This window comes from Carcharodon carcharias, chromosome 21 (genome assembly GCF_017639515.1).
Source record: "Carcharodon carcharias isolate sCarCar2 chromosome 21, sCarCar2.pri, whole genome shotgun sequence".
NCBI classification, from domain to species: Eukaryota; Metazoa; Chordata; class Chondrichthyes; order Lamniformes; family Lamnidae; genus Carcharodon; species Carcharodon carcharias.
Window position 1 is genome coordinate 35,793,754 of NC_054487.1, and position 27,220 is coordinate 35,820,973.

The window sequence follows — 27,220 nt, forward strand, 5'->3', positions numbered from 1 at the left end:
CCTATACCACTTAGTATAACAAGGGCAGCAGACACATGAGAACACATCACCTGCAAGTTCTCCTTCAAGCAACACACCATCCTGACTTGGAAGTATATCGTCATTTCTTCAGTTACTTGGTCAAAAACCTGGAACTGCCTAACAGCACTGTGGGTGCACCTACACCACTTGGAATGCTGTGGTCCAAGGCAGTGGCTTACAATCACCTTCTCAAGGGCAATTAGGGACGGGCAACAAATGCTAGCCTTGCCTGTGAAGCTCACATCCCATGAAGGAAGAAAAAGCTGATGAGCACCTCTTTCATTAACAGAGAAATCAAACATGTTGATACCTATGGAGAGAAACCAATGCAGAAAGAGACAGAAGCCAGAGATATACTTCCAATCACAAACAACTTTAATGTCTGCAGTGATTTCTACACCAGGAGTATTAGGAGTGGTCAAAATGGGAAATTTTAAGAATAGTCTTACAAGGACAGGGAGTTTGACAGGGGAGTGGGTTCAATGAGGGAAATCTGGAGCACAAGGATAAGGTAGCTGAAGGGATAGTTACCTACAAATGGGAGGCAGGGATGCACAGGAAGCTCGAGTCAGAGGAATGAAGAATTACAAAGAATCTACAACATCCACAAAATGTGCTGCAGTAACTCGCCACGTCTCTATAAAGAGCACCTTCCAAACCCATATCCACTATCACCTAGAAGGACAAGGACAGCACAGTAACAGATAATTCAACCCAGTGGGTATAGGCTTGTGATTAAATGCCATAAAGCCTCCTCCCACTCTATTTATTTCTTCCCACCCTGTTGCCACAATTCTTTATTCTCCCCATCCGTTATATATGCTGCAAGCCTCCCCTTAAATGTATCCATGCTAGCTCCGTGCATAAAATAAATTCCTCCTAAATTCTTTGATTTGTTAGCATCCATCCAAAGAAGAGTTTCCATGTCACACATCCACCCTATTGAGCCTTTGCATAATTTTGAACAAGTCCATCAGGTTTCCTTTTAATCGTCTCTTTATCAGGGAAAAAAAAGAGTCCTAGCCAGCTCAATCTTGACTGATTGTTCTTTAGAGGTTGTAGGGCTGGAGCAGGTTAAAGATAGGATGCAACCTTGAAAGGATTTAAATATGAAGATGAGAATTTTAAATTTGAGGCAATGATCAAGGGCACACGGACTTGAGTTAGCAATAGTCAAATTTAGACAGACGTCTGGAACTTTTTCTTTACAGAGCAATCAGTACATGCAATGGCTTTCTGGATTGAGCAGTACAGGCAAAGACCCAGATAATAATTTAAGAAAAGACTGACTGATGCAATGAGATTCTTCCCAAATGGATGAACCAGGACGGGTAGAATGGCCTTCATATTAAAGCGTTGAATTGTATTAAGATGCTGAATATTAATTTTCAATTCATCAGCTGGTAACAGGAGTAGAACTTTTAAAAACAGATTTTTTTTTGAAACAGACTAAATTGATTTCAACCATCAAGATGGCTGACACTAATTTACATTACTATTTATTCTACATTTCAACCCTATGGAGAGGGGACAGCAAGTCTGCAAGAACCATCACAAGACAATGACAGCTCTCTCCCTCAACCCACCAGGATTTGTGAACAGCCTTTCTTCCTGCCCTATCATCAAGGCATCTATAGAAGCCACTGGCAGTACTCAACAGCTGAAGAAGAACCATTCAAAGGTTAACTAATTGGACTAAGAGACATTGATTTTTAAAAAGACAGCTCTCCAGACTAGCTAATCAAGTTATAATTGGAACATACAGTTATGTTTTAATTAATGGTTGCTGAAAAGATCACATGACCAGCCCAAGGCTTTTGTGTGGTTTAAGCACATGGCTCTCAAAAGAACTGGAGTAGCAGGTGAACTAAGTGGAGCTCCTACCCCCTTGCACTCTCCCTCCCTCTCTCCACCCAACTAACAAACTTGTCTACTAATTTGACTTCAGCTCCATTCTGCAGTAGGCAGAGATTTTTTTAAAAACATAGAATTCAATTCCACAGCAGCATCTCAAGAAGAATAGAAAATCCAGATACAGTTTTAAACTGCATTTGCACCGAAAGCAAGACCATTGGATTCTGCCCGCAGCCAGTAGAGATGCCAAGCTATGAACTTTGCACTGAAAGCAAGACCATTGGATTCTGCCTGCAGCCAGTAGAGGCGCCAAGCTATGAACTTGTTTTATTTCTTATGGGCTTTAATTTGACCAATCTATCTCCTCTACTCTGTGATCTGTATTTGTGTACGTGAACTTAAGAGTGTGTGTGCATGTGTGGGAGTCAGGGCTTCTCTTATTATTTTACTCAGATTGGAATCTCTTTGATAAACTCAAGGAAACCTGTCCGATTGGTTCTTTTATGGTCACAGTGCGCCAACAGTTAAGTTCATACTGAATTGGCAAGTGTACCTTTTTAAAACAAAAACCCTGTTGCAGTCAAACATGGAGAGGGAAGAGGGGAGCCATGTGACCCCTCATCTGGTTGTAATATCTCCCTCATCCATTATGATTGTGTGATACAGTTCTACAACACAAATGAACAATGGTGTGGAGGTGACAGACGCCCTTTTTAAATAGAGGATGGAATGATTGCAGCAATCAAATTTCATCATTTATCAGAAACAATGGACTGAATGTCTTCTTTCTGCGCTGTAACAATTTTGAGATTCTGTGATCACATGTATCGTTATAGCCCCATCTGCCTGCTCATCATGGGCTTAAAATATTCCATCATGGGGGGGGGATGTAGAATGCCCTCTTGCTGCCACTACACTGACACTACAAATATTTTATCTGGTTATTTATCTAACTGATGTTAGTGAAATCTTGCTGTGCAGAAGTTACTTGCCATATTAACCTATGCTTCTAAAGGTGTTTTTGATCAGGTCACTGATTGTGAAATATTTTGGGACATCCTGAAAATGTAAGAGCTGCTACATAAATATACACACTTTGTTTATTTTAATTAGCTTGTTTTTAAATGTAAAATTCAAAAATAAGTATTGAATAAACTCAGGATATCCCAAACTTTCCACTAAATTAATTGAAGTAGAACGTATCATGTACAATAGAAAAATTAAGTGGACTACATCATCTTGGACAGGTCAACACAGAAAGCAGTATGATATTTATATAGTGCCTTTATGCAGTAACATGTCACAAGGCCCTCAGCAGGGGTAATATCAAACAAATTTTAACACAGATCCACTTAAGGGGATATTATAACAGGTGACCAAAAGCTTGGTCAAGGACATAGGTTTTAAGGAACATCCTAAAGGAGGAAAGAGAGAAAGGCAGAGAGATTAAGAGAGGGCATTCCAGAGCTTAGGGCCCAGGTAGCTGGTAACAGTGGGGCGATTAAAATTGGAGTTGTACAAAAGGCTACAATTGAAGGAGTGCAGAGATTTTGGACAGCTGTAGCCCTGGAGGAAGTTACAGAAATAGAGGAGGGTGAGCCCATAGAGGGGCGTGAAAACAATTAGAAGAATTTTAAAAACAAGGTGTTGCAGATTAGGTGCCAAATAGCAAGCAGTGATGGACAAACTGTACTTAGCGCAAATTAGGATATGGACAAAATTCTCGATGAACTCAAATTTATGGTGGGTGAGAAATGTGAGGCCGGCTAGCAGAACATTGGAATAGTCAAGTCCAGCAGCAGGTGAGCTGAGGTAGAGTTGAAGACTGGCAATGTTAGAGGTGGAAGTAGCACTTTTAGTAAGGAGCCCATATGTGGTCGGATGTCTTCTCAGGGTCAAATGCAATGTCAGGATCGAGTCTCTCATTGCTCCATACAGAAAGATAATCCAGGAAAATAACAAAAAAAATGACAAAACCCACAACTGTGAATAAAAGCAATTTACTGGGATTAACTGGATCCGTGAAAAGGCAAGTTAACATTTTACGTATGCCCCTTATTTTATGCAATTAATGGTTTGCCTTTTCTTCCAATTTTGGCAAAGTGTCTACATCTGAGGAAGTATTTTTGAAAACTATCAACGCCCTGTATATTTTCAACATTTTCTATTTGTATTTTGGTAGCAGTACTTGTAATATTTTGTACAGGTACAAGTTCAGTTTTCTATTGTATTGCAGCGCCATCTACTGGATGGTTATACACATCAACTAATATCAAATCCCTCAGGTAGAGATGCAAAAGATTACATGGCAACAGATAAAAAACTATAACGAGAACATGAAAATTTTCAAGCAGTGTATACTGCTCAACACAAGGACTTAATAGGGCTTGATTCATTTATTCCCAAGCTGGTAATACATTTTGGTGCCCAATACTTTGTCCCTTACATGGTGAATAACCCAACATTTTCTTTGCATAGATGAGTCAAGCTTCAATGTAATTCCAATACTTTACTTTCTGCTAGGTCTAATGTTAACAAGGTGACAACATAAAGCTTTGACCTAGGTCGAGCCATTAATGCCAGCAGCATAATCTCATGAACAACGTTCTTTACAGGTGCAATGCAAAACTTATACATTTTTTATAATTAAATATTAAAAAGGTGCCCCAGCTTGGAACAAATGTGCCTTCTCTCAGCAGGACCTAGTTCTAATCATGATCACAAGATTTACCTCACAGATAAAAAGGCTTTGGAGGCACTGAGAAGAATTACTAGAATTATATTAGAACAGAAAGGTTATACCTATCAGGAAAGATTGAACAGGCTGGCACTCCTTTCTCTAGAAAAGAGAAGACTGAATGCTTTGTGAAAGGTTTTGATAAGGTAGATGTAAGACATGTTTCCACTTGCACTCAAAAGGAAAAAACTAAGGGCAATAAATATAAGACAATCATACTAATAAACCAAATAGAGAATTCAGGAGCAGCTTCTTTATTCCACAAAATGGTTTGAATGTGGAACTTGCTACCACAAAGAGTAGCTGAGAACAGCATTGATGCATTCAAGTAAAAGCTAAATAAGCATATGAGGGAGAAAGGAATGGAACAATGTGTCACTGGGGTTAGTGAAGACTCGTGTGGGGCATCACCATCAGCATGGACCTGTTGGGCCAAACAGCCTGTTTCACTGCTGTAAACACTTTGTAGATATACAAGGAAAAATATTTTAAAAAATTTATACCTAAAATGCCTCAGTAATTGGGAATTTTCTAGTTATTTTTCCAAAGCATTTATAGTTTTTTTAAAATAAAAAGTATTGGAGATGGACAGCACAAAAGAATCCTGACTGTGACATGGAGTGAAGGGATACAGGTTAGCAATCATTCACAGCCTCTAAGAGACGATACTGTGCAAGATGCCTGGAGTGACCAGCCATAGCAATCTGTTTTGATCACAGCAGCTCAGTAATCAAAACCCAATTATATTTCTGTGGCAGTGGTATAGCTTCAGTTAATTTTAAAACTCAGTACGTTAAGAGCAAGGAATAGGGAAGAGCAAGAGAATAAACAAACTTGCTTTTTTTTTGAGGATATGAAATCCCAATTTCACTTCACTTCCACTTTTACACAAAACAGCGCAAAGGTTCAGAAGTCATATAACCACTCAAACTAACTTCTCGAGACAGAATCCATAATTAAAACCTCGATTCAACTTAACACCCAAACAACAAGGCAGATATTGGTGCAAATCTTTTCAAACCCGATCATACTGAATGCATTCAAATCTACATCCCCTTAATATATGCACTATTCCACAATAAACTGAGCAAGGTCAAAGACGTTTCCTTTAAGAATTTCCCTCTGAAATTAGTCTCTATCACTCCAATACCCAGAACAAGATCTGAAACATCCTGTGGGAAATTGCAGACGTGACCTATTACATTCTTACTAGCAACCAATACAATTTTATTAGCATTAATGACCTTACTTCTCATCATTTTAAGTTACTGAACTGCATGCAAAAGCCTAAGATTCAGCCACTATGTCATGCTGTTATTTTCAGCTCTGCACTGAAAGGTTAATTTAGGTTCCCCACATAGTTGCACACAGCAAATTGCCTAATCTCATCATTATTCACTGTGTAAACTAAAATAGTAAATCTGTCTCATGACCACGGAAGGAGAAAAAAACTCAAGTCTTTCCTACCCTGTAACAAAAAAGTTCTACATTTCTATGGACAGCAACATATTTTATATATCATACATTACATACAAGAATGGCTGGAATTATGCAGATCAAGACATTAAGACAGATGAGTTTAATTCTTGGCTTACTCACTTTTGTTTAAGGTTCTTTCAATGCAGACACTGACAAAAAAATTAAAGTGGAGCTGATCAACAGTAAAGAAGAGACAAGCTTAGTCCAGCTTCTCTTGTCTGAGTGCAGCACAGTGAATAAATGTACTGGCTACGGTCAGACGTCACAATTGTCATGATATAAAAATATCTTTGCATGCTATGAAAAAGATTAAGGATTTACCCCAAAAAAAACAGAACAAACAAAATTATCAGAAAAGGGCCAATGAAACAGCATTAAATAAGGAAGGGACTGCTTTCATGTTAGAATCCAACAATCTATTTCCTCCATACATCTTTTAGACTATCAGTAACATAAGTACAGCATTCAATTGCTTCCTTGCCTTTGTCAAAAGAAATTTTCAAAAATTATCAGCTTATATGGACATACCTAAAACCACTGGATGCTTCCAGAACTCTTTATTTAATGTCAAACACACCAACTACTAGTAGATTGATCATACATATATTTTCTTGATGCTGGTATAAAATAAGGCTTTACCATTCAGGAATGCTTTCAAAATAAAAATATTTTTCCTCCCGTTTTATCTTCAACCTGCTGCACAATTTAGCAGCGTTTTCTAGTTGATAGAAGCATGGATCTAAGCATCTTTCTGTCAATAGGCCTCTACCTGAATTATTGACTTCTCCCTCCTTATGTTTACATTCACTCATCACTTCAACAGACTGCTTGAAATCAGTCACTCAAGAGAAGAATAATATTTATCTCCATTTTTATCATCTAAAACTTAACATTTTGACGTTGAAATCCTTGCACCCTGGTCTTGGACCAGCAATTATGAAAAGATACCAAACATGAAAGACACATGGAAATAAAAACGCTAAGGAGGTGTAACATACTTAATATCACTCAGGCTTAAAGTTAAAAAGCCAGAGAATCATGCCGCATCTCTTAAATGTAACAAAGTTTCCTTCTTCAAAAAGCCAAATTTCCTTATAAAACAATGCAACTGAACTAAAATTAAAACCATTACAATGGTTTGTAATGGTCCTCTTCCCAAAACATTCCGTGGTTCTTCAAAAATAAATCTTACTGGGCCAATTATTTCCTAATATCTCCATCACTTCCTAGTGTATTCCTGCTATTTAGAATAACACATCCAAACAGCTACACCAACTCAGCATATAATTAGTGCAGCAAAACAGTAATTCCTATTTGGTGGTGACCCATGCACTTTGGGAATCATATTTTCTTTCTTTTTCTTTCCCCTTTGAGATGAAAGTGGCCTGGGGAATATTCTGAAAAAAAGGCAAATTGGTTTCCTATAATGACATCATTAGGTTCCAAGAAATATCAGAGATCTGGGGTTACCATTGGGTTGAACAGTTAGGAAGCAAGGGATAAAAAGAAAGCTAATTACAACTCTTTATGGGGTATGTGGAACATTCCTTGTTCCAGTCCTACTCCGTCCCCTCCCACAACTCTTTCTCCGGTACATCGATGATTACTTCGGTGCTGCTTCATGCTCTCGTCGGGACTTGGAAAAATTTTGCTTCCAATCTCCACCCCTCCATCATTTTCGCATGGTCCATCTCTGTCTCAATCTCTGGTGATAGACTGTCCACCAATATCCATCACAAGCCTACCGACTCCCACAGCTACCTCAACTACAGCTCCTCACACCCCGCTTCCTGTAAGGACTCCATCCCATTCTCTCAGTTCCTTCACCTGCCTCACATCTGTTCTGATGATGCAACCTTCAAAAACACTTCCTCTGACATGTCCTCTTCCTTCCTTAACCGAGGTTTTCCACCCACAGTAGTTGACAGGGCCCTCAACCGTGTCCGACCCATCTCCCGCGCATCCGCCCTCACGCCTTCTCCTCCCTCCCAGAAACATGATAGGGTCCTCGCTTATCACCCCACCAGCCTCCGCATTCAAAGGATCATCCTCCGCCATTTCCGCCAACTCCAGCATGATGCCACCACCAAACACATCTTCCCTTCACCCCCCCAGCAGCATTCCGTAGGGATCGTTCCCTCCGGGACACCTTGGTCCACTCCTCCATCAGCCCCTACACCTCAAACCCCACCTATGGCACCTCCCCATGCCCACGCAAAAGATGCAACACCTGCCCCTTCACTTCCTCTCTCCTCACTGTCCAAGGGCCCAAACACTCCTTCCAAGTGAAGCAGCATTTCACTTGCATTTCCCCCAACTTAGTCTACTGCATTCACTGCTCCCAATGCGGTCTCCTCTACATTGGAGAGACCAAACGTAAACTGGGCGACCGCTTTGCAGAAACCTGCGGTCTGTCCGCAAGAAAGACCCAAACCTCCCTGTCGCTTGCCATTTTAACACTCCACCCTGCTCTCTTGCCCACATGTCTGTCCTTGGCTTGCTGCATTGTTCCAGTGAAGCCCAACACAAACTGGAGGAACAGCACCTCATCTTCCGACTAGGCACTTTACAGCCTTCCGGACTGAATATTGAATTCAACAACTTTAGATCTTGAACTCCCTCCTCCATCCCCACCCCCTTTCCGTTTCTTACCCATTCCTATTTTTTCCAATAATTTATATAGATTTTTCTTTTCCCACCTATTTCCATTATTTTTAAATCTTTTATGCCCTTCCAGTCTTTCCACCCCACCCCCACTAGAGCTGTACCTTGAGTGCCCTGCCATCCATTCTTAATTAGCACATTGGTTTAGATATCACCACCTTCAACACCTTTTTGTTCCTTTGTCTCTGACATCTTTTGATTATCTGCTCCTTTCACTGCTTGCTTGTCCCTACAACCACACCAACCCCCCCCACTTCTCTCCACCTTCTCCCCCCAACCCGCCCCACACAACCTTAAACCAGCTTATATTTCACCCCTCTCCTAATATTCACTCAGTTCTGTTGAAGGGTCATGAGGACTTGGAACATCAACTCTTTTCTTCTCCACCGATGCTGCCAGACCTGCTGAGTTTTTCCAGGTAATTCTGTTTTTGTTTTGGATTTCCAGCATCCGTAGTTTTTTGTTTTTATCTAATTGCAGTGGGGTTGGATCACCTAATGCTTTCTGTTTGGCAATTCAGAATACACGGAGAATTCAAAGAGGAAACATGCAAGTTTATGCTCTGAATGGAACAGATTTCTGATTGGAAATCTTCAAACAGGGAATACAACAGAGAATTTGTTACAGTATTACAGTTAGAAAGAGCAAAGTGTGGAAGAAAGAAAGGGCAATGGTTTGTGGATGGGAAAAGACTCCTTGCTGCTGTCTGAACATTGCCAGAGCCCACCAGTGTTTAAAGGGATGGGGGAAAGGGCATCTCAGAGGATTATGTGCCATCAGGACCATTGTGACCAGAGTGAGGGAGTGTGTGTAAATGTGCACCTTGTCCGGGGTCTTCAGATGAAAAACAGCTGTTGGTGAATGCAACTCAAGTGACAAAATGTTTGGATGGGAAGTGAGAAATCCTACAAAATAGAGGTAGAGTTGGAAGTATTGAGAGTGTATACATGATCCCACATTTGAGTCGGAAGTAATGTGAATGCTTGTAATTACAATAGGCATGCTCTTTATTCCAATCAATTATTTAGAGTGAAATTTATCTGTTTGAAATACTCTTTTCCTGCTGATTACTGTTTGAATGATGCTGATTTCAGTTGGTTTGTTACAGTAAAAATTTTAAAAAGTGAAAGCTTGTCCAGCATTTTTTTTCCCCATTGGTGTTATCAGTTATATAAAAAAGTGATGATGAGCTAGAGCAGGAATCTGGGCAAGCTGAAGTTTGAGCACGGCAGAGTTCAATAGCAAACTTTGAAGAAGTCGAGTGGTGGTGGTGAGTGAGGCAAGTGCTGAGGTGGGCATTGTTGTAATGGATATAAACACTTTGGGTGATGGATATGCTAAATGTTGAACCTATTCACATTCAACCAATGAAATTCTGAATTTTAAGTTCTGCTTTTCTGTTGTTTTGCTTGTTTATGTGTTACTAATTATTTTGTTTCAGTGAAATTCTTATCAAGCCTTATTTACAAATTGCTAGATGGTTAATTATTTGACCAAAAAGTAAATTCTAAGTTAGTATTTAAAGTGTGTGCATTGTGCCAAATAAACTGAAAAGTACTCAGCAGGTGTTGAGATGAAAACACTAAACTGGAATTTCTAAAGTTGTGCACAACCCAGTTATACTGATTTGCTACTCAGTCCAGGACTAAGAAGGTTACAGGGGACTCAGAGAAAGCTCAATGTGGAGCAGAGTGGAAAAGTGGATATTTTAAATGAAGATTGCATTGAAGAAAATGGGATCAATCAATTTGGTCCCCAACCAACATAATGAAAACCTGAGTGTTGTAAATTGATTAGATGTGGATAGGTTCAACATTTAGCATGTTATAACAGACGCTGATAATGAAGGTAGGCGAATAGCTAGACAGCAGTGCTGGTGGATTGTCCAACCAATTGTGATCACGATCCCAGTGCATGTGCACATGAACCTAGTTGGAAAGTTTTTCGCCCCTACTCAGTTTTAACTTGCAGAATCACTTCCTTTTTCATTCATGGAACAAACTAATTTTCTAGGAAAATTCTCTTACTAAAACTTACTGAGAAACAAAAGCTTCTGGTCTATTTGGTCATCCATACTGAAAATGCTTATTCTGTCAGATTAGCAGCAGCACGATTTAATTTGTAATTTCTCTCCTCAAAGTGATATTTTAAGTCAGTACACCTGCACTCATCAACATCAAATAAAGCAATAAATTCCTCAGCACAACCGTAGCTAACGGCTAACTGAGAGTGGCTAACACAAAAAGGAACCCCAAAAACTCCTACAAGTACATAAATAGTAAAAAGGGCAGTCAAAGGAAGAGTGGGGCTAATTAAAGAACAAAAAAAGATTTTCCTCTGGAGGCATATTGGGACAGTGCTAGAGGGCTGGAGAATTGCAAATGTTACACCCCTGTTCAAAAAAGGGGTGAGGGATACACAAGGCTATCACCTGATGTCAATGACAGGGAAAATTTTAGAGAATAGCCTGAGGAAAAATTAATGGCATTTGGAAAAGTGTGAGCCAATGAATGAAAGTCAGCATAGATTTGTTAAAGGCAAATCAACTTCGACGAAGTTGAAAGAATGGAGAGGAAGGAAAGGAGGAGTGGCGGTATTGGTTAAGGAGAGCATTGCAGTGCTGGAGAAAGGGGATGTCCCAGAGGGTTCAAGGGCAGAATCAATTTGGCTAGAGCTAAGGAACAAAAACAGTGTAATTGCATTGCTTGGTGTAGTCTACAGACTGACAACTAGTGAAAAGGATGTAGAAGAAAAAATCTGCAGGGAAATTGGAGAGAGATGCAAGCATTATGGAGTAGTTATATTGGATGACTTTACCCGAATGTAGACTGGGACAGTGGTAAAGGGCGGAGAGGGGAAAAAGTTCCTAGATTATGTTCAGGAACACTTTCTACAGCATTATGTGTCCAATCCAACAAGGACCTAGTTCTTGGAAATGAGATGGGCCAAATAGATCACATGTTAGTGGGGGAAACATTTAGGAGACAGTGATCATTGTACTGTACATTTTAGGATGATATAAAAGGATGATAGGCAATCCAGAGTAGGAGTAATTAACTGAATGAGAACAGACTTCACCGAGGCAAGAACGGAGCTGGGCCAGAGAGACTGGGACGAAAGATTGGTGGGAAAAACTATAGCTGAACAATGGGCTACCTTCAAAAAGAACTGGACAATAAATGCTGGCCTAGCCAGCAACGCCCACATCCCATGAATGAATAAAAAAATTTGCCCAAAAAGATGCCATGGTCTTGGTTTAATGGCTTATCCAAAAGATGACCCCCTCCAACAATGCAGTATTGCACCGAATTTTCAGCCTGGATTGTATGTTCCAGTTCTGGAGCTTGCAACCTTCTGCAGCAGAGGTGAAAGTATAATTTAGTTATACCCAAATACCTTTGGTCTCCAGTAACTATCAATTTTCCTATATCAAACAGAGGGCAACTGTTACAATCTGGATTAACACCCCACCATCTCTTTTGTCTTAGGCTGCAGCTAACGAGACATGGCCAGAAGTAGACCAAATCCTGTAAAATTAAATTTTTGTCTTTATAGATGGCTGGTAGAATAACACGATATGGGACTAGAATTACCCCTAGTTATGATATAGTGCAGAGATTAAAATATTCTTCAAAAAGTACTTGTCATACAATTATAATGGGCAAGCAATAACTGCCCAAATTATTTACAAGCAAAAATTACCTAGGAAGCAACACAAATAATCGGAAATAATACTTAAAACAGAAAGATAGAATCAGTCCACAACAGGTTTTAACATATTTTCTTTAGCATGCACTCCTCACACTGCTAATCTGAGAGAATTTTGGGTAAAACAAGCTGTCAAAAACTGTTGATGGCATGAGTAATTGACATTAGGTTAACTTCATACCTGAAATTAAATGAAAAGTGAGTAACTGAGGCAATGAGATTTTTTTAATGCCAGAAGAGAGATTATTAATTTATTTTTTCCCTCAGCATTTGGGTTTGGGTACATGCTACTTTAAAAAAGCAATCTTTGACCAACTTCGTTTCAGAATAGTCAGTGGCACTTACCAAGGAAGCTAACAAAATCTTATAGAATACATGGTTTATCTCTGATTGCTTACGTATTGTAGCCCCCCCAAAAAGAGCCAAAGGGAACCTTTTAACAATATATTTAGCTGAAGTCAATTTTAAATTATTTTGGTCATATGCAATCATAATACTGAAAATCACAACCTAATTACAACTCCTTCACAAAAAATGGAATCTCAGAAGAAATTCAATAACAACTTATAAAAAAAAGTTTCAAAATTGATTGGGGGCATTAACCCAGTCTGGGTACACATGGCATTTTTAATCTGCTCAGTCATTGGTTTGGCAATTTATCACTTCATCTGAACCTCTTGACTACTGCAACTTGAATGTGTATTTTCTCTACTATACATGGTACATTTCTTCATTCTGGAAATCATAATGGAACATAAATCCAATTTCTATTAATAACCCCACAGCAAACGTGAGATAGGATGAACTCAAAGGGTTAGTTTATTTTCTCACAGTCACAGAAGGGTAGCAACATTGCCTCCTTTGCACTTGCACAGTAAAAGAGGAATAGAGAGAAGAAAGATTTACAATGCAGAGACCACAAAAAAAAAAGAAACATTGGACCCCTGTGGGTCCAGAGTCCAGAATCAAAGTCCAATGAGGTATTACTTCACAGAGGTTGTTGGGCTGAAAACTGATGTGGTACAATTCACTTTTCCAGTGGTGTCGACTTCACATGATGAGATAGGCATGCAGAGATGAATCAGTCTTGTAGGCAATGGTACAGGAGTTCCAGTAGAAAGTATAGATGGGGCCAGGTATTCAGTCTGGGCAGAGCCGCTTTTCTGTGGTGCTGCTGCTAGTTAGATGGTAAAATGGCAGACTAAGTTTGAAGCAGAGCAAGGCAATATAACTGGTTCTACCAGCTAAAGGTTCATGTTACACGGCTCCTACCTCTCCACATTATCTTTGACAAGGGACGTGTATCCCTCGTCTGGGTCCCCGAGATGGTTAAATATCTCAACCATTAAGAATTGGAAGGAAGGCTGCATGGCCCTTTGTCCTAGCAGACGAGTAGACTCCGGCTGACCAACCTGGGTGAGGAAATGCAAATGGCCTTTGTATAGTTTTCTCAGAATTTGTTCTGTGCAGCCCACAGGGGTGTCGTTAGTGTCTCTTCAGAGATAACAAGGTGTAAGTTTCCCCGATACTGCAATGATCAGGGCATACTGCCACGAGTACCCTCATGACTGGAATAAAGGACTAGGTTTTCTTCTGTTCGCTACCAGGGACTCATCCAATGAGTCTACCGATTTTACTCTGTTTGAATTAGTTTATGAACACCAAGTGCAAGGACCTCTGAAACTAATCAAGGAGAGGTTTTTTTTAGAATAGAAGGAGGAAGTCTCCATGTTAGACCACGTGACAGTGTTCTGGGAGCGACTCAGGAGAGCCTGTGATGTGGCCCGAGAACGCTTAAAAATCCCCCAGGCAGCTAAGGAGAAACAAGCAGACAAACATGCCAGTGCCTGAACCTTTCAGCCAGAAGATGCTGTGTTAGTGCTCCAACCAATACCAGGTGAGCCCTTAAAAGCCCAGTTCAGTGGCCTGTACAGAGTGGTGTAGAAGCTCGGGGAAGTAAACTATCTAATTGAGACCCCAAATCAGGGCAAAAAGCAAAGTTTGTGTCATTTCAACAAGATAAAGAAATATCACAACTGAGGAGACGACAAGCAGGTAACAAATGGCCTGTTGCATTGCCACTGGCCTAGAGGATGAGGATAGCAGTGGGGATGAATTGAAGGGAGAAGTGGGTGAAGCCAACATTGAACTCCCTACTACCCGGCTAACCAACATAGGCATACTAGTGAACTTAGACTTCTTAGTCACCTATCTAAATGCAGAACAGAGAGCTGACTTGACAAGGCTGCTCACTGCACTTAAAAGCTTATGCAGAGGCAAGCCAGGCTGCACCACACTCGCCCTACATGATGTGGATGTGGCAGAGGCCCCTCCCATAAGGCAACATCCTTATCGTCTAGGCCCAGAAAAGCTGGTCCAGGTTTGGAAGGAGTCTAACTACATGCTAGAGCCCAGCAGCAGTAGCTGGAGCTCCCCAGTTGTGCTCATGCCCAAGCTGGATAGCTCCACAAGGTTCTGCATTAACTACCGAAAAGTTAATGCAATGACCAGAGCTGACTCTTACATGATACCCCACCCTGGAAGACTGCATGGATAGGGTACGTAAAGCAGCCTACATTGCAAAGATAGATTTACTCAAGGGATACTGGCAGGTTCCCTTGACTGCCCACACGAAGGAAACCTCTGCCTTTATAACTTCGGATGGGGTTATACCAGTGTCGGGTCATGCCATTTGGACTCCAAAATGCCCAAACCACCTTTCAAAGGTTGATCAATCAGGTAGTGGTGACTTATCCAATTGCATAGTGTACCTAGACAACCTCCTGGTTTACACCTGGGAAACTCACTTAGAGCAACTGGAAGCCCTCTTCCATAAGGTATAGTCAGGTAACCTAGTGATCAATCTCACAAAGAACAAGTTTGCTAAGGCTCATGTGACCTACCTATAAGATGCAGTCGGTCAAGGACAATTACTACCTAAGGCTGCAAAGGTACAAGCAGTAGCACAGTTCCCCATTCCCACAACAAAATGGGAAATCATGAGGTTCTTGGGAATGTGTTGGGTTCTACCGTATGTTTGTCCCAAACTTCAGCACAGGAGCCGCCCCGCTGACAGACCTACTACAGAAATAAGCAAAGATAGAATGGACTGAGAAGTGTCAGGCAGCTTTCGAAAAACTGAAAACCATTTTAACAGGAGAGCCTGTGCTTGCAGCTTCGGATTTAACCAAGCATTTAAAGTAGCCATAGATGCGAGTGACATTGGGATAGGGGCTGTCCTCTTCCAGGAAGATGAATCAGGGATAGAGAGAGTAATTGGATAGCTCTCCAAAAAACCAAGCAAGCATCTGAAACGGTACTTCACAGTGAAGAAGGAAAATTATTACTGATTCTCAAATACTTTGCATCCATTTCGGACATATATCTCAGAGAGACCACAGTCTATACTGACTGCAACCTTTCAACCTTTGTGGAAAAGTTTAAGACACAGAACAGAACTGAAGAGATAATATTGACCAAGGCTAGAAGAATGAATATGTATGCGTGTTTGTTTTTTTTCCCCTCTTTGTAATAAAATGAAAATGAATCTCATTTCATTCGTGGCACGGGGGTAGTGTCACGAAAAGCCAATTACAGCCACGAACTACTTAAGACATGTACAACTTCTTAAGGAAAATGTGTTTGTAAAGAAATACAAGCAAGGACACTGAGCAAAAGATGGCTGATAAAGTGATCACTTTCTGGAAAAATTCCTATGTGGATTATCCCGATAGACCTTCCCTGACAAAACATGGAATGTCACACCTGAAAAGGTGTCATGGCCTTCTTCAAGCAGAGACACTTAAAAGGGAGACCGAAAAGATGCAAAAGACTGAACTTTAATCCCCTGTGGTTGCAGAGACAAAAGACTGATTACCATGTCTCAGCAGTTATCTAAAAATCCATCTCCTGATTTGTATCTCAGAATGTGCAAAATGAATGGAGATTAAAAAAAACAAGCTCTGGGCCCAAGAATTTTTTTTTAACCTAACAGGAATACACAGGGAAAAATGGGTTAAAAAGTGAGCTGCAGAGCAGTGCATGATGTGCTGTTGTGTGTGACAGCAAGAAAAAGACCAACTAGTCACCCCTGAAGTTGCAGGTGAAGTCTTGCTCTGTTGCTGGAGAGAAGGCTCAGTGGAAGCCATAATCAAAAAGGAAATAGGACAGCTTCTTCAGCTATCCTGCAGCACCAGGTGTCTCCAAGCCTACTGCAAAATTGCCAAAGTCCACTCTACCGGAATCACCCAACTTAACGTCCACAATGTTTCGCCATCTACGCCATTGTCATGGACAAGCCAAAGACTGATTCGTAAATCTTTTTAAACTTTTATTTGGACTCTTAACTTCCCATTTCTGATCTGTGTGTACGTGTGTTGCATTTTTATTATTTTTCTTGGATTTTTAGTAACTAATAAACTTACTCCTTTGACTCAAGAAAGCCTGGTTAAGTTGGCTCCTTCTACAATAATAAATACATTTGGACTGGGAAGAGGTATCCACGGGGTTGGGATTCCCTTTTAAATTAACCATGTTGCAACCCTACGGGGGGGCTGAATGAAGAAGGGGAGCCAGCTCATTCCTCCTCACCCGGGAGCATAACAAAATTGGGGTCTCATTCGCAAAGCTAACAAATTGCTCGGGGACCAGCCTTAACACCTTTTGGGAAGTCTATTCAGAGTTAGTGTTCCAAATTCCCTCTGTTGAGGATCAGGCATAAGCAAAGCCATTGGTTTCAGAACTCTTGCCTATCCAAATCCTGATTGTGTCCCCTCTAAAGGGTCTGGAGATTTTACAGGGTGGTTAGCACTCGGGGGTGAGTGATGGTCAAGCTGCTCTGGACTATCTGCAGAGGACACTGGGTATCTCACTCTGAGTGTGCCAGGTCTTTTGATCAGAGGGCTGAGCTGCTCTTGTCCAGCTTAGCTCCTCCCTGTCCACCTTGGTAGCCTGTGGGTTCAGCTGTTCAAACACAGGGACTGTGGTCAGGTTGATTATCAGGATAAATTGGGGTGTGGTGGTGAAAAAAACAAAGATAAAAACAAAAAAACTGCGGATGCTGGAAATCCAAAACAAAAACAGAATTACCTGGAAAAACTGGGGGGTGGGGGGCGTTTAAAAGGGACTTTGGTTTCGTTAGGGGATTCCAATTCAGTGTCTGGCTTGGGCACAAGAATAGCTGGAGTGTTCCAGCTTCTAATGCTAGGTGCATAGGTTAGCATGGCAACAGGCGAGCAGTCTGCTCCTGGTCTTGGGCCAGCTTTTCTGGGCCGGGATGATAGCCTTCTGGTAGAGGCCTCTCTCTCATCCATAATAGGTAGGGCTACAGTGCTGTAGCCTGGTGGTATAAGGATCATTTTAAATGCAGTGTACAACCCTGACAGGTTGCCTCATGATTCTGCATTAAAGTGGGTGGCTATGGGATCCAATTTGGTTGGGATCCCTCTGCTGGTCAGTTGGGTAGTAGGCTCCATGTCTTTTGGAGCACTACTGCCCTCTGGTGGGTGATCAGCCCTCACTGTACCTCCTGGTGGCTTTTCAACTAAGTGGGGCATTGTCCTCACTCTCTATGCCAATTTGGGAACTTTCTTGGTCCCTATTTAAACTCGCCATAAATCTGTCAGCTAGCCAGAGCCTTTGGCTAGGGAGTGGGAGCTCTCCTAACTTTTTCCACTGCTCTCAAGTAGAGGTGCCGCTCCAGCTACAATCCCTTGTGGCTTTTCAGCTTGGGGAGACATCTCACTCCCTATCTGTTCATCAGTCTGGAAGCTCCCTTTGTCCCTATTTAATATCAGAAAGAAGGGTTCTGCCAGCCACACTTGCAGTAATTCCTTAATTTATTTTCCTGGTTTAATAGTTTGCCTTCCTTCAGGCTCTTCAACTATATGTGCCATCTCCCTTATCATTTCTTTCCCTGCTCTAGGACTTCTCTGGTCCCTGTTTAATTCTGGGACATTCTGAGGGTCCACTTTAAATTCTATTAGCCCTTCCTGGACCTCTTTTAATCATACTGGCCTGGATTTGGCCTTATTACATTCGAGCAGCCTTCATTCAATGTTTATGGATGCTCTCTTTCACTTTTGGGCCTCTGGACCTTCCCCAGCTTGCTGCTCTCCTGCAGGTTTCTGCTGTATGATGTGGGCCTCTTTTCTTTCACTGGCTAACACCTTGCTGCCAGCCAAATTGTTTCCGAGGAGAAAATTGATTCCTGCTACTGGTAGTTCAGGGACAATTCCGAGCGTGACAAGGCCTGAAACAAGGTCACACTCTAGGTGGACTCTATGAAGGGGTGCAAACATAGATCCTCCTCCCACTCCAAAGATCATGGCTTTGGTCTTCAGGGAGGACTCGCGGGATAGGTTTAGGTCTTCCTCCAACACCAGAGATTGAGTGGCCTGTCCATTTTGGGATGGGTAGGGGGACACTGACACTGAAAACACTGACAGCTGTGTTTTTTTTAATCATTTTCTCCCCCCTCAACTAACCCCCAAAAGGGCCATCTGTCACTTGTTCTATTTTGTTCTTTCACAGAGTGCTGACCCCTGTTCTGCTAGTCACATATTCTGCTTTCTTACCTTTATGCCACTATCAGCACCTTTTTTAGTCTTCAGCACTACCATTAACACTGCCTCTGTCTTGCGTCCATTACATCTTTATCAGTCTCCCCTTAGCCTCCACCTATCACTGACCTTCTATCCTGCTTTACCTGCTCTACACCACCCCTCTTAAATAGTATAAATTCCATCACATTTCCACTTCTCTTTAGCTCTGAAGTCATGGGGACTCGAAACATTAACACTGTTTCTCTCTCCACAGATGCTGTCAGACCTGAGTTTCTCCAACATTTTCTGTTTTTATAACAATTCATACTGTATGTGAAGAGAGTGCTGATTAGTTGGCTAGTGATGTTGCCATGGAGAATGCACCAGTGATGGTGATTGCCAAGCATTATTTTAAACCAGGCAGCTTGACCCTGACTGGTCAAGGCATTGCCCTGAGGAATGATTCAGCGAATGGCTGTCACTTGTAAACTGTTGTAAGTTGTTGAAATATAATCAAATATAATTCCCTTTTACTATTTTTTGGCATTAAGCTTTGCTAGATTTCAGTTTCATGCAAAGGCTGCTAGTCAATAGGTTTATTATTTCAGATTGCTCATTTATTAGAATTTGAGAAAGTATGCTTTAAAATCATGGTTCTATTTGCAGTTAGGACTCTTGTTGTCCTTAAGTTCCAGAGCTGCATCAACCATGGAAACAGAAAACAAACAGAAAAGAAAACTTAAGCTCAAACTATAAAGCAGATAGGGGAAGTACATGGCCCTGTGTCTGAATACAGAACTTGCTGTATCCCTGGATAAATTCTTATGCAGTTCTGGTTTTTGGGTTATATCCTCAAAGGTTTGTGTCATTCTCAGCGTAAAAGGGCCAGGAAGGATGCAATTCAAATGAATATTTGAGGCGACGGAATGGGGAATAGGCCACATCTTCTATCCAAAAGGCAGTAATGGATAACATAATTTTCAATTATTGTTTATAAATTTATAAATAGTGATACTTAATACATGACATTAATGCTTCTATAAAATGATAACTTACCAATATGGAGTCAGCTTCACAGCCCAAAGGGACTTGAAATTTATTATAAAAGAAACTAACAATCTTCTCATTAACACTAGTGTAGACGGGCTGGACTGCATTCACCATGTTTCTTTTATCTGCCCATTAATTGGAAGAACATCAGAGTCTATAGCTCTCAACTACAAATCTATAAAGTTATGTTTAATACAAGAAATATTCAGACACTAAATAAAACAACTTTTCTTGGTGCAGAAGGCTGTCGTCTGAGTTTAATGCAAACGTTTCCAAATTAGGTCTTTAACAGTTTCAGATGAAGCAAAACATGGGCTCCTGGTACTACGAAATGCCTTCTTTGTATCTATCTTGATCTTTTGTACCTGTCCTCACAGTAGAAGACACAAAAGTATACCAAAATAGTGGACAAACAAGGAGCAATTAGATTAAGGAACATAATTAAATCAGGAAAGAAAAAGAATGAGAGAAGCAAAAGGATTTTTAAAGGGGAGAGCGCGAGAGGACCATCCTGGGACAGGCTGCCAGCAGCACCGAGAGAAGAGTGCGAGAGGAGGGCTCTGGGACAGGCAGTCAGCAGCAGCTAGAGGAGAGAGCGAGAGGAGGGCTCTGGGACAGGCAGTCAGCAGCAGCTAGAGGAGAGAGCGAGAGGAGTGTTTTCTGCAGTCACCGTCGCCAAGTGAAAAATAGAGTGACATCACAGGAAAACCGTAAGTTCATTGGTTGGTAAGTAACTGCCAGTTTGAGCTACCTATTCTAAGTTAATTTCAGGTTAAGGGTGACGACTGGGGCCCAGAATCAGAGGCCTAACACTTCAGCTTCAACTCAGCAGAGAGCGCGAGTTCCAATTGATTTTTAAAAATGTATTTTGAATCTCTATTCTAGCTTGCTTTTAGATTAAAGATAAATAGGAGAAATATTTTACAGATTGCATGAAAATATAAAAAAATCAAAGTTTAAGGGGAATGTATGAGTGCAGGTTAGTGATGGGGCTGATTGCTATCAAAAAGTGAAAGGCAGGGACAGAGTGTGTGAACGCCATATTGCACCAAAGAGTCATATAAGAGTAGGGAAAATTGACAACAGGGCAAACGTAAAGGCTTTGTATCTAAATGCACATAGCATTCGGAATAAAGCTAATGAGTTAACAGCACAAAGAGAGATAAATAGGTATGATTTGGTAATTACCAAGACGTGGTAATAGGGAGAACAGGTTTGGGAGTTGAATATCCAAGAGTACTCAGTGTTTTGGAATGATAGGCAGGAAAGAAAAGGAGGTGGTGTAGCTTTGTAGGTAAAGGAAGAGATCAGTGCTATAGTGAGGAATGATATCGGCACTGGAGAGCAAGATGTAGAGTCAATCTGGGTAGAAATAAGAAATAGCAAGGGAAAGAAGTCCCTGGTGGGAGTAATCTATAGGTCCCCAAACATTAGTTCAGCGGTAGGGCACAGTATAAACCAGGAAATACTGGAAGCATGTAAGAAAGACATGGCAATAATCATGGGTGATTTTAATATGCATATAGACTGGACTAATCAAATTGGCAAGGGTAGCCTTGAGGCAGAGTTCATAGAGTGGATTAGAGATTGTTTCTTGGAGCAATATGTTGTGGAACCAACCAGGGAGCAGGCAATTCTGGATTTGGTTTTGTGTAATGAGATGGGATTAATTAATGATCTCATAGTAAAGGGTCCTCTAGGGAAGAGTGATCATAACAAGAGAGAATTTCAAGTTCAGTTTGAGAGCGAGAAACACGACTCCCATACTAGTGCTCTGGAGTTAAACAAAAGTAACTACATAGGCATGAGGGCAGATTCCAGTGGACTGGGCAGGAAGACTACATGGTAGGACAGTTGATGAACAGTGGTGGATATTTAAGGAGATATTCAATTCCTCCCAAGTAAAATATATCCCAATGAGGAAGAAAGATGGCAAGAGGGGGAAAAAACATCCATGGCTAAGCAAAGAAGTTAAAGATAACATAAAGGCAAAAACTAAGGCATACCAAATTGTAAAGATCAGTGGCAGGCTGGAAGATTGGGAAACTTTTAAAGATCAACAAAGGGTTACTAAAAAAAAATAAAAAGGGCAAAGGTAAATTATGAAAGAAAATTAGCGCAAAATGTAAAAACTGACAGCAAAAGCTTCTACAAGTATATAAAAGGAAAGACAGTAGCTAATGTGAATGTTGGTCCCTTGGAGGAGGATACTGGGGAGTTAATAGTGGAGAATTCAGAAATGGCAGTGACGCTTAATCAATATTTTGCCTCAGTTTTCAAAGTGGAGGACACTAGTACCATCCCAATAGTAACAGGTAGTGCAGATGATATAGAGGAGGTACTTAGAACAATCACCATCACTAGAGAAAAAGTACTGAGCAAACTATTGGGATTAAAGGGTGACAAGTCCCCAGGACCTGATGGCCTACATCCCAGGGTCTTAAAGGAAGTGGCAGTGGAGATAGTGGATGCATTGGCTATAATATTCTAAAATTCTCTGGATTCTGGAAAGGTTCCAGTGGATTGGAAAAATGCTAATTTAACGCCCTTATTCAAAAAAGGAGGGGGGAGGCAGAAAGTAGGAAACTATAGACCAGTTAGTTTAACGTCTGTCATTGGGAAATTGTTGGAATCCATTATTAAGAAAATAGTAATGGGGCATTTGGAAAGTCAAAACGCAATCCATCAGAGTCAGCATGGTTTTATGAAGAGTAAATAGTGTTTGACTAATTTGCTAGAGTTCTTTGAAGATGTGACAAGCAAAGTGGATAATGGGGATCCTGTAGATGTAGTATATCTGGACTTCCAGAAGGCGTTTGATAAGATGCCACAGAAGAGATCACATGGAGTTAGGGGTAATATATTAGCTTGGATAGAGGATTGGCTAACCAACAGAAAGCAGAGAATCGGGATAAATGGGTCTTTTTCTGGGTGGCAAGCTGTAAGTTAGTGGGGTGCCACAGGGTTCGGTCCTTGGGCCCCAACTATTTACAATCTATATTAATGACTTGGATTCAGGGATAGAAGGTACTATAGATATATTTGCAGATGACACCAAAATAGGTGGGAAAGTACGTTGCAATGCAGAAATAAGAATTTACAAATGGATATGAACAGGTTAGGTGAATGGGCCAAAATTTAGCAGATGGAGTTTAATGTCGATAAGTGTGAGGTTATCCATTTTGGTCGGAAGAATAAAAAGGCGACTTATTATTTAAATGAAGAGAAACTTCAGAATGCTTCAGTGCACAGGGATCTGGGTGTCCTTGTGCATGAATCGCTGAAAGCTAGTTTGCAGGTACATCAGGTAATAAGGAAGACAAATGGAATTTTGGCATTTATTGCTAAAGGAATAGAGTATAAAAATAGAGAAGTATTGTTGCAACTATACAAGGCACTGGTGAGACTGCACCTGGAGTACTATGCACAGTTTTGGTCCCCTTACTTGAGGAAGGATGTAGTTGCACTGGAGGCGGTTCAGAAGAGGTTCACTCGATTGATTCCAGAGATGCAGGGCTTGTCTTATGAGGAGAGATTGAGCAGTTTAGGCCTATACTTGCTAAAGTTTAGAAGGATGAGAGGAGATCTAATTGAGGTATATAAGATGCTAAAGGGGATAGACAAAGTAGACATGGAGCGGATGTTTCCCTCCTGGGGCATTCTAGAACAAGAGGCCATAGTTTTAGGCTAAGGGATGGTAGATTTAAATCAGAGATGAGGAGGAATTATTTTTCTCAAAGGGTCGTGAATCTGTGGGTGCAGGGACGCTGAATAAATTTGAGGAGATACAGGTTTTTAATTAGTAATGGGTTGAAAGCAACAGCTGGCAAAGTCAAATCTAAGACACAGAGCCTTTCTTTACTGAGAGTTTATGGAATTTGTTCAGTATCACCACTCAGATACATCCAGTGTCCCAGCTATCCTCTCTTTATAGGTGTTCAAATACCTGTCATTTTTTTCCCTTAATGTAATTGACAATCATTACTGAAACTAGTTTTCAATTCCAGATTTTATTATTTTTTTAAATTCCACCAGCTGCCATGGTGGGATTTGAACCCATTTCCTCAGAACATTAGCCTGGGCCTCTGCATTACTAGTTTTGATATTACCACTACACCACCATCTCTCCATTAAATGTTGAAAAAGCCCCTGAACTTGATGGCCTAGATCCTAGGGTTCTAAAAGAGGTGGCTGCAAAGATAGTGGATGCACTGGTTGTAATCTTTTAAAATTCCATAGATTCTAGAGCAATTCCAGCAAATTGAGAAGTAACAAATATTAACAATGCTACTCAAGAAAAGCAGGAAGAAAAAAGACGGAATTGCAGGCTAGTTAGCTCGAATTCATTGTTAAGGTGGTGTCAGCTGGGCACTTGGAAAATCATTATATAATTAGGCAAAGTCAACATGGTTTTCGGAAAGAGAAATCATGTTTTACAAATCTATTAAAAAAGAGTTTTTTGAGGATGTAACCAGCAGTGTAGAAATAGGGGAACCAGTGGATGTAGTGTATTTGGATTTCCAAAAGGCATTCAATAAGCTGTTACATGAAAGGTAACACAAGATATGGGCTCATGGGGTTGGGGTGTAATATATTAGCAATGGTTGGAGGGTTGGTTAATGAATAGAAAGCAGACAGCAGAGATAAATGGGGTACTTTCAACTTGGCAGGGTCTAAATAGGATGCATGCCACATGGATCATTAACATTATTGTTATTTACAATGTTTGTCAATGACTTTGGCGAAGGACTGAGGACAATGTATCCAAATTTGCTGACAATACAAAGCTAGATAGGTCAGTAAATTGCAAATAGGACACAAACGGCTGCAGTAAGATATAGACAGGTTAAACAAATGGACAATAAGGAGTAAAATGTGGGAAAATGTGAGGCTATTTACCTCAGCAGGGTGAATTTAAAAAATCAGGATGATTTAAATGTTAAGAAACTTTTAAATGTTGATTTAAGAGAGATTTGGGTGTCCCTGTACGAGGAACAAAGTTAACATGCAGGTACAGCAATTAGGAAGGCAAATTGCATGTTGGGCTTGATTGCAAGGGGGGATTGGAGTACAAGAGTAAGGAAGTCTTACTATAATTGTACAGGGCTTTTGTGCGGTCACAAGTGGAGTAGTGTGGACAGATTTGATCTCATTTATCAAAGGATGTACTTTCCTTGGAGGTAATTGCAGTAAAATTTCACTAAATTGATCTCTGGGATGAGAGGTTGATTAGAAATGGCCTGTGTTCTCTAGCATTTCGAAGAATGAGAGGTGATCTAATTGAAACCAAGTTTCTGAGGTGGTTTGACAAGGTAGATGCCACAAGGTATCTCCTCTGGTTGTAGAGTAGAAATGGGGACATACTTTCAAGAAAAGGATCATTTAAGACAGATGAGGAGGAACCTCTTCACTCAGGGTTGTGAATCTTCAGAATTCTCCATCCCAGCAGGTGGGATGCTCAGTCATTGAGTATATTCAAGACTTTGAAATATTTTTGGACTCTAGGGGAATCAAGGGATATGGGTGGAATTGATGTCAGCCATGATCTTATTCACTGGTAGAGTAGGCACAAGGGAGGGCCATATGGCTTACTCCTGCTCTTATTTATGTTGTCAGTGACTTGGACTTGCATTTTCCAGTTATACTCAGACTGCCATTGTTACACCTGGTCCAGGCAGTTTATACACATCATAGAAAAAAAAAATCCTTCTTTTGGAAAAAAAATCTAAGATCTTTTCTCAAAAGCCAGGTAAACATTAATCATATCTTCCAGCAGCCATAACATGAAATGACAGTTTTTTTGCCAATATGGGTAGATCCTAAATAATCAAATATTTGACATATTAAAACATGAAAGGTCACTCACTCAAAACATGAACTGTTCCTCTCCACAGGTGCTGCCTGGCCAGCTGAGTTTTTCCCAACAATTTTTGTTTTTTTTAATTTAGGCATTAAAACAACTTGGTCCTATCTACTGTCAAAGTGGTGATCTTACACATTAACATTTCACAAACTAAAGATAGAAACCTTTTAAATGATCAACTCATTTCCTTCAAAGGTCTGAAATTTATTAGCTATTACTAGCTTTTAAACTTACAAAAATAAATCTCCAACAGAAACAGTAGTTAGCTGTTTAGATTTACCAATCTGGCCCAGCCAAAACTTCCAAAGGATCTTAACTTTTATCATTTACGGCAGCCCAAATCTCAGTTATCATACAGGCTTCTCTTCAAGAGATTAACCTTACAGAAAAATCATTTTTAAAATAAATTTAAAAATACAAAGAGAATACGCGAGTTTTATTAAATCAACATTAAAGTAGCATTGCCTTCAATTAAAAAAAATTCTGTATGGGAACGAACTAGAAAAAGGGCAGCTTTTTAAATGCAATGAAAACAAAATGAGGGGTATTTTCAAGCGGGCAGAGGGAATTCATTTACCTTTAGAAAGTAGTTTAAATATAAAATATCAGAGAGGCACAGCTTCAAATAAAATCCCAATCGAGTAATGCAAGAACTGGAGATATTTAAGGGTATTTTAACTTTTAAAAAAAAACATCATTCAACAGAGGAAAGCGACTCACGCTGCCTCATTGGAGCCTGACCCTGTGGATGAGAGAAGCTCTCTCCCACCCCCCACCCCATGCCTCTCTCCTCACCCTGCCGGCGGGCTCCTCACCTTCTTTGGCCTTTTTCTTTCTCACCAATGTTCCTCCCAGCTTTCCCAGAAAGGATTCGTCCTTCTTCATCCTGCCGGGTGACTGCACGTTCTGGGACCTAAGCGGTGTGGTAGCCATGCCGCTTGCTGTTAAATTACTCCCTCAGCCCTCAACACAGACCACAGCTCCTCCTCTCTCTGGTCTCCAGGAGCCGCAGCAACAGGATGTGGGGAACCACCAACGACCGACCGACGAGCGACCGACTGCCCACATTCCCAAAGCAGCGCCCCCTCCCCGCGCCCGCAGCGACCTGCCACTCGCCACTCAACACCGCTGACACTAAATGCCACCCTTGCCCTCTCAGCCTCCCTCCCATTCTCCAAATAAAGAGTTTCTCGCTCCTGGCAATGATCAGTCCTTCGCCAATCACAAATCATAAGGAAAGTCATTCCTCCCGCCTTAATTCATCCACCAAGAACCAGCCTATGCTCCCTACATTAATGCATC

At 40.9% G+C, this 27,220-nt stretch overlaps 1 protein-coding gene across 2 annotated transcripts in view; it reads right to left on the reverse strand.

Moving 5' to 3' along the window:
* Positions 1 to 26,961, reverse strand: part of parvb (parvin, beta) — a 73,425-nt gene extending 46,464 nt beyond the window's left edge. Inside the window, exon 1 of one of the 2 annotated variants that reach the window (XM_041216317.1) lies at positions 26,734 to 26,961. In XM_041216317.1, coding sequence (XP_041072251.1) covers positions 26,734 to 26,851 — 118 coding nt within the window. In that variant the 5' untranslated portion in view covers positions 26,852 to 26,961. Of the gene's footprint in view, positions 1 to 6,211; positions 6,319 to 26,733 lie in introns of those variants that run through there. The other variant, XM_041216318.1, reaches the window with a different exon arrangement.
* Positions 26,962 to 27,220: the final 259 nt, after the last annotated feature.